We start from the raw sequence: 8,722 nt of genomic DNA on the forward strand, positions 1-8,722 counted from the left end.
TTCACAACCCCGAGTGAAGAAATTCCTCCTCATCTCAGTCTTAAACTCTTATCCTGAGACTATGTCCCTTAGTTCTAGACTCACCAGCCAAGGGAAACAACCCCTCAGCATCTACCCTGTCAATCCCTCTCATAATCTTGTATGTTTCAATGAGATCACTTCTCATTCTTCTAAACTCTAGAGGGTATAGGCCCAATATTCTAGGACAACCCTCTAATCCCAGGGATCAATCTAGTGAACCTTTGTTGCACCACTTCTAAAGCAAGTATATCCTTTCTTAGATAAAGAGACCACAATTGTGCATAGTACTCCAGGTCTGGTCTCACCAGAGCCCTGTACAATTGTAGCAAGACCACCAAAGTGAATAACTTCACATTTTCCCACATTATACTGCATCTGCCACTTTATTGCCCACTCACTTAACCTGTCTATATCCCTTTGCAGGCTTTTTGTGTCCTCCTCGCAGCTTACTTTCCCACCTGGCTTTGTATCATCAGCAAACTTGGATACATTGCATGCAAACACACTAGTGGCAACAAAGCAAGCAGAGATACAGGTGTCATTGGCAATGTAGTGCCTGCTTTGACTCAGGCAAAGTGAGGAGAGTGCCCAAAAGTCTATTGCAGACGTCGGAGGAGGATGGAGTTGTCAATGATGCTAAAGGCGACAGAGTGTTGGAGAAAGGGAAAAGATAGGGAGCCATTCCAGCAAGGGGTTGGTAACCGTGCAGATTGGAGGGACTCCAATCAGGAGGCAAGAAAGGGAGGTTTTAAAACAAATCATCCCAATAATTTACAGCGGAAGGGATTGGGAATTGTTTAACTGTAAGCAAACGTGGTCTGAAGGTCCAGGCTAATACGGGGGCTCCTCCCCTCTCCCCCAACCGCTCCTCCTGTCCTTGCTCTGAACTTAATGATGCCCCACCGCTCGCCGCACCCCATCACTCCCGGGGCCCGGCCCGACCCGGCCATTTACCGCTGGATTCCGCTTCAACTCCCGTACCGTCTCCACGTGCAGCGGCCGTCGCCATCTTAACCGGAAGGGGCGGAGCGTCGCTCTCACCTTTCCCCTGGTAAAGAGCCGGGACAATGGTTCCGCCTGCGGGCCGCCTCGTCGTCCTCCTCCGGGCCGGGCCGGGCCGGGCCGCTCAGGCGGAACCATTGTCCCGGCTGAAGTTTGATGGAGAACCCTCCCGATTAGCGGCGGCTGCCCCCGGGTTTACAGGGACACGGTGTGAGCATCAGCTGGGAGTTTGTCATTGGATGAGATGTGTTGACACGGAGCCGGCTCTCCAGCGGGAACAGGCCCACGGTACACCACTGACTCCGCTCTCCGCCGTGGGGCCCCCGCCCCGCTCTCCGCTCTCGGACCCCGGCACCGCAGTTTGGCACAAACTGTCTCGGTGGCGTTGAACGAACAGATGTGGGTAGCCACCTGGTTTCTTGGCCAGTTGCTGCACGGGTTTGTGCTTATATGGATAAGGAAATTATGGGGGTGTTTCTTCTTCAAAATAGCCCACCAGCTCTGTCTTCAAACTCTTAAGATGAATAGTGGAGGCTAAGAAATGTCTCTGGGTTTTGAGCCACAGGGACCCTTAGTCGGTGACATTAGAAACTCCGGTCTGTTCACTCGCGTCCTCTTGTTTGCAAGGACAGTGCTGGCAATTCCCAGCATTACCCCTTGGGAGAATCCGAGAATTCACCAAACAGTATGGATGCTGGGTCGATCCCAGTATCCACAGCGGCAGTGAAAGCCCTCTAGTTAAACTGCAGGGCCTGTGCTTTTAATAGAGAGCTTTTACTGTCACAATGAATGCTGGGATGGCGTGCTCTCCATAGCGACTTTTATTTTCACTCTTTGCAACAGATCCCGCGATCAAGTGGGCTGTGAAGAAAAATACAGTAGAAAAGAAAGAGGATAATAAATATAAAGAGAAAATAATATATAAATGTCTCTTGGTCATGTTGGATGTAGATTGGCTGCTTTTAACTATATTTATATTTTTGGCAAGATCGACACCACAGTACGTGGTTCCTGATTGAAATTCTCCCAGCTTGGAGAATTTTGATCACAAGTCACACACAAAGGATTTGTCCAATGTTATCCATCCTGCAGAAGTTATCTGCATCACTGAACAACTCCATGCAGTTCAGCAGGAACTAGTACTTTTGACTGAGCTGCATGCTGATACAAAATAACCACTGGATGCTCAATATTCAGATGTTAAAAGACTGTCAGTGATTAAGTGGCTCTGTGCTGGGGCCAGAGTGCTAGCCCCTAAAGCACAAGGCTCCTTTCCAAAACTGGTATTGCAGTGGCAGAGTAGGGGACAAGCCCTATTTTATAAGTTGTGGTAATATATTTATACACACATATGTCTTTGTGTGTATGTTGAGTAGTTTAAACCAAAAGTACTTTTCCCTAGAGTTTCCTTTTCCTTTGTAATGCATCAAGAGCATAAAACATTGAAGTACATTTTTTTTAATAACTTGCGATTATATATTTTAAAATTGGATGTCAGGGTCCAGAAATTGGTTCACACCTGAATTCAGGCATGAACTCAGCAGCAGCAGCAATGGCTGCCGCGGGGAAACTGTTGTGCAAGAGAACTCCACAAAATTTGTCCTCTTGCTTCATCAGGATATCAGAGGTAGTGCAGCAGTTGCGAAGAGGAAAGTTGGCCAGCAGGGATGTCAGCAATGGGCCTGTGGCAAGACCAGGAGGAGTAAGGAGATCAGGAGGGGGACAAGGGATGGCTGGCAGCAGGCCACTGTTTCAATGTGGAGCTTGGTGGAAACCTCCAGCAGTTCCTCTAAGGACTGTTGGTTTAGCTGCATTAGGCCTGAGAAAACTGAGCAGAGCATGCTGCAGTCAGTCATGATCCATTTTCATAAAGAGGCCTGACACTGGCATTAGGCCCTCCATTTGCACAGGCATTGGGCCTAACTCTAGTTTCAGGTGGGAATCCTGGACAACTCCAGTATGCCCTAACCAATTTGGCATATGTCGCTCTCCCGACGTTGATCAAACACGCACGGCATTTTAGACTATTCATATTAGACTGTGCAATCTAGTTTCTTGCCCCTAGGGTTTAGCTTAGATTAAAAATCCTCAGATAGCCTACCCAAAATTGGGACTATCTAGATGTACATTGGTTTAGCTCAATCAACAGCACACTCTCCTTTATAGTATAAGATTTGAGTGAATAATGTAGGCTGCCACTCCAGCTCATTATCCAGGTAGCGCTGCCATCCTTTGAATGAGATGTTAAATCAAGGACCACTCTCCCTGTTCAAATGCTCGATAAAGAACCCACTACACTATCTGAAGAGCAGTTATTTTGGTGTCCTGTTTAACATTCCACCCTCAAAAAAATTCTATCAAAAACTGGTCATTCATCTCATTGCTGTTTGTGGGATCGTTCTATGAATAAGGTGGCTGCTACATTGGCTTACATAACTAGTCAGTACACTTTAAAATAATTTATTGTATGCTAAGTGTTTTGAGAAGTTTCTGAGGCTGTTTAAATAGAAGTCTTTCTTTCCTTCTTAACAAAACTGAACAAGTGACATTCTCAATATCAAGTTGAGTTGTTCTTGAACTGTTACTATCTCACTGTAAATTATGCACTATTTTCTGTGCTTCAATTATGTAGCTTTATGTTCTAGTAATATATTCTATAGTAAATACATGTATATTAATTAAAGTAATATTATCACATTTGTTCAGTTCAAATCATGGTATATTTGCAGAATATGTACACAGTAACTTAGTAACTTTAGTTCCTGACATCTCAAACATAAAAGACAACATTGACCACAAAATGAATCTTAAGTTCAATTGCAGTTCATGTGTTTTGTTACCCCATTTTGAAGTAATGTTGAGACAAGTTAGAATACTGTCACAAATAATCAGGGATAGAACAAGGTTGAATAAAAAAAGCACTTCTTTTGCAAAATGCTACAGTATTCAGCCAGAATATAACTAAAATATACACCATACATTTTCCATTTTTGAATCATAAGCAGAAAGCAGATGCTGAATTATGCTGCCAGTTGTGCTGCACATTGAACTTGAGAGTAAAGTATCATTTCCTCAGTAGTTCATTTATAATGTTAGGAGAGATCCCAAACTCCTAGGGGGGAAAATTCGGTACCTTAGCACTTCCAGTTAGCGCCTGCTGTGGGGTACTAATGGGGAGTTGAGGCAGTAGCACCAAGGTGAATCCAGCAATGCACACCAAATCCACCCCCTCCCCCGAGTGCAACACTCACTGGATGCCCGATCTGCAAAATCTATTGTCGCTCCCTGCCTTAGTGCCTCGCCCTGACAATGACGAGGAGACGAGGCGTCAAAGCAGGTGGATGCCGGCTCCAGGGGTGCTACTTAAAGGGATCATGAATAATGAGTTGCAGCTATCCAGTTAGTGCTGTTTCACTGCTTCCTTGTCAGTTTGACATTGTGCAACAGTTGAATTCAGTCATTTAAAGATTGTTTATTCTCTGGAGTGTTGTGGCTACTAAAAAATTAGTGAGATTTTTATTCTCATAACATATCAAAGTGCTACACTAGAATGAGGTCCTGCAGCATTAATGAATCTCCCCTTTAAGAACTGGAAAGAGCCTGCGGCAACGATGACACGATTAGACTGCACCTAATATTTGTGAGTGCTAACGCCACTGAGCTAGGCCATTAGTGCTTGATTTAGCGCTCAATCCTTTCTTTGAGCAATTAGACTGAATTTTACGTGCAGCATGATTCATTAGCGCCTGGCGTTAAATCTCAAACTTTGCTAAAATTACCACCCATTCCTGGGCTATAATGAATTTCTTCTCTATTCTCAAACTCTCAACATTAAAAAAGATGACAAGCTATGTTTCACAGGTCCAATGGGTTATACTGCCCCCAGAGCTAATAGTACAGCACAGAAGGCAGCCATTCAGCCCATTGTGTCTGTGGCAGCTCTTTAAAAGAGTTATCCAATTAGTCCCATTCCTCTGCTGTTTCCCCATAGCCCTGCAATTTTCTCTTCTCCAAGTGTTTATCCAATCCTCTTTTGAAAGTCATTATTGAATCTGCTTTGACTGCCCTTTCAGCAGTACATTCCAGATCAAAACAACTCACTGTATAAAAAATTCTCTTCATCTCACCTCTGATTCTTTTGCCAATTACATTAGAAACATAGAAAATAGGTGCAGGAGTAGGCCATTCGACCCTTTGAGCCTGCACCACCATTCAATAAGATCATAGCTGATCATTCCCTCAGTACCCCTTTCCTGCTTTCTCTCCATACCCCTTGATCCCTTTAGCCTTAAGGGCCATATCTAACTCCCTCTTGAATATATCCAATGAACTGGCATCAACAACTCTCTGCGGCAGGAAATTCCACAGGTTAACACAGGTTCCACAGGAAGTTTCTCCTCATCTCAGTCCTAAATGGCCTACCCCTTATCCTAAGACTGTGTCCCCTGGTTCTGGACTTTCCCAACATCGGGAACATTCTTCCCGCATCTAAGCTGTCCAGTCCCATCAGAATCTTATACGTTTCGATGAGATCCCCTCTCATCCATCTAAACTCCAGTGAATAAAGGCCCAGTTGATCCAGATTCTCCTTATATGTCAGTCCAGCCATCCCTGGAATCAGTCTGGTGAACCTTCACTGCACCCGCTCAATAGCAAGAATGTCCTTCCTCAGATTAGGAGACCAAAACTGAACACAATATTCCAGGTGAGGTCTCACCAAGGCCCTGTACAACTGCAGTAAGATCTCACTGCTCCTATACTCAAATCCCCTAGCTATGAAGGCCAACATACCATTTGCCTTCTTCACCGCCTGCTGTATCTGCATGCCAACTTTCAATGACTGATGAACCATGGCACCCAGGTCTCGTTGCACCTCCCCTTTTCCTAATCTGCCGCCATTCAAATAATATTCTGCCTTTGTGTTTTTGCCCGCAAAGTGGATAACCTCACATTTATCCACATTATACTGCATCTGCCACGCTTATGCCCACTCACCTAACCTATCCTAGTCATCTTGCAGCCTCTTAGCATCCTTCTCATGGCTCACACTGCCACCCAGTTTAGTGTCATCTGCAAACTTGGGGATATTACACTCAATTCCTTCATCTGAATCGTTAATGTATATTGTAAAGAGCTGGGGTCCCAGCACTGAGCCCTGCGGCACTCCACTAGTCACTGTCTGCCATTCTGAAAAGGACCCGTTTATCCCGACTCTCTGCTTCCTGTCTGCCAACCAGTTCTCTATCCACGTCAGTACATTACCCGCAATACCATGAGCTTTGATTTTGCACACCAACCTCTTGTGTGGGACCTTGTCAAAAGCCTTTTGAAAGTCCAAATACACCACATCCACTAGTTCTCCTTTGTCCACTCTGCTAGTTACATCCTCAAAAAATTCCAGAAGATTTGTCAAGCATGATTTCCCTTTCATAAATCCATGCTGACTTGGACCGATCCTGTCACTGCTTTCCAAATGCGCTGCTATTTCATCCTTAATAATTGATTCCAACATTTTCCCCACTACCGATGTCAGGTTAACCGGTCTATAATTACCTCCCTCCCTCCTTTTTTAAAAAGTGATGTTACATTAGCTACCCTCCAGTCCATGGGAACTGATCCAGAGTCGATAGACTGTTGGAAAATGATCACCAATGCATCCACTATTTCTAGGGCCACTTCCTTAAGTACTCTGGGATGCAGACTATCAGGCCGCGGGAATTTATCGGCCTTCAAGCCCATCAATTTCCCCAACACAATTTACCGCCTAATAAGGATTTCCTTCAGTTCCTCCTTCTCACTAGACCCTCGGTCCCCTAGAACATCCGGAAGGTTATTTGTGTCTTCCTTCGTGAAGACAGAACCAAAGTATTTGTTCATTTGGTCGGCCATTTCCTTGTTCCCCATTATAAATTCACCTGAATCTGACTGCAAGGGACCTACGTTTGTCTTCACTAATCTTTTTCTCTTCACATATCTATAGAAGCTTTTGCAGTCAGTTTTTATGTTCCTGGCAAGCTTCCTCTTGTACTCTATTTTCCCCCTCTTAATTAAACCCTTAGTCCTCCTCTGCTGAATTCTAAATTTCTCCCATTCCTCAGGTTTGCTGCTTTTTCTGGCCAATTTATATCCCTCTTCCTTGGATTTAACACTAACCCTAATTTCCCTTGTTAGCCACCTTCCTCGTTTTATTTTTTCTCCAGACAGGGATGTACAATTGTTGAAGTTCATCCATGTGATCTTTAAATGTTTGCCATTGCCTATCCACCGTCAACCCTTTAAGTATCATTTGCCAGTCTATTCTAGCCAATTCACACCTCTTACCGTCGAAGTTACCTTTCCTTAAGTTCAGGACCCTAGTCTCTGAATTAACTGTGTCACTCTCCATCTTAATAAAGAATTCTACCATATTATGGTCACTCGTCCCCAAGGCACATCGTAAAACAAGATTGCCAATTAGTCCTTTCTCATTACACATCACCCAGTCTAGGGTGGCCAGCCCTCTAGTTGGTTCCTCGACATATTGGTCAAGAAAACCATCCCCAATACATTCCAGGAAATCCTCCTCCACCGCATTGCTACCAGTTTGGTTAGCCCAATCTATATGTAGATTAAAGTCGTCCATGATAACTGCTGTACCTTTATTGCACACATCCCTTATTTCTTGTTTGATGCAGTCCCCAACCGCACTACTGCTGCTTGATGGTCTGTACACAACTCCCATTAGCGTTTTCTGCCTTTTGGTATTCTGCAGCTCCACCCATACCAATTCCACATCATCCAAGCTAATGTCCTTCCTTACGATTGCATTAATTTCCTCTTTAACCAGCAATGCCACCCCGCCTCCTTTTCTTTTCTGGCCATCCTTCCTAAATGTTGAATACCCCTGGATGTTGAGTTCCCAGCCTTGGTCACCCTGGAGCCATGTTTCTGTGATGCCAATTACATCATATCCATTAACTGCTATCTGCGCAGTTAATTCATCCACCTTATTCCGAATACTCCTCGCATTGAGGCACAGAACCTTCAGGCTTGCTTTTTTAACACACTTTGCCCCTTTAGAATTTTGCTGTAATGTGGCCCTTTTTCTTTTTTGCCTTGGGTTTCTCTGCCCTCCACTTTTACTATTGTCCTTTCTATCTTTTAATTCTGCCTCCATTTTATTTCCCTCTGTCTCCCTGCATAGGTTCCCATCCCCCTGCCATATTAGTTTAACTCCTCCCCAACAGCACTAGCAAACATTCCCCCTAGGACTTTGGTTCCGGTCCTGCCCAGATGCAGACCGTCCAGTTTGTACTGGTCCTCCTCCCCCAGAACCGGTTCCAATGTCCCAGGAATTTGAATCCCTCCCTTCTGCACCACTCTTCAAGCCACGTATTCATCTGAGCTATCCTGCGATTCCTACTCTGACTAGCACGTGGCACTGGTAGCCATCCTGAGACTGCTATTTTTGAGGTCCTACTTTTTCATTTAGCTCCGAGCTCCCTAAATTCGTCTCGTAGGACCTCATCCCGTTTTTACTTATATCGTCCTATATTAGATCTTTGTCCTTTGGTAACCAATCCTTCTGCAATTGGCAACAGTTTCTCCTTATTTACTCCAAAACCCTTCATGATTTTGAACACTTCTATCAAATCTCCCCTTAACTTTATCTTAAGGAGAACAACCCCAGCGTCTCTAATTACTCCATTGAATTTGTACA

The 8,722-nt window shown here is 44.5% G+C and overlaps 1 protein-coding gene across 2 annotated transcripts in view; it reads right to left on the bottom strand.

The window, feature by feature from the left end:
- rrp15 (ribosomal RNA processing 15 homolog) overlaps positions 1 to 1,055 on the bottom strand; it is a 45,544-nt gene extending 44,489 nt beyond the window's left edge. The window contains exon 1 of one of the 2 annotated variants that reach the window (XM_070888708.1): positions 1,003 to 1,055. In XM_070888708.1, the coding sequence (XP_070744809.1) occupies positions 1,003 to 1,030 (28 nt within the window). In that variant the 5' untranslated portion in view covers positions 1,031 to 1,055. Of the gene's footprint in view, positions 1 to 975 lie in introns of both variants that reach the window. The other variant, XM_070888707.1, reaches the window with a different exon arrangement.
- Between the last annotated feature and the right edge of the window lie 7,667 nt (positions 1,056 to 8,722).

This window comes from Pristiophorus japonicus, chromosome 9 (assembly GCF_044704955.1).
Source record: "Pristiophorus japonicus isolate sPriJap1 chromosome 9, sPriJap1.hap1, whole genome shotgun sequence".
NCBI classification, from domain to species: domain Eukaryota; kingdom Metazoa; phylum Chordata; class Chondrichthyes; family Pristiophoridae; genus Pristiophorus; species Pristiophorus japonicus.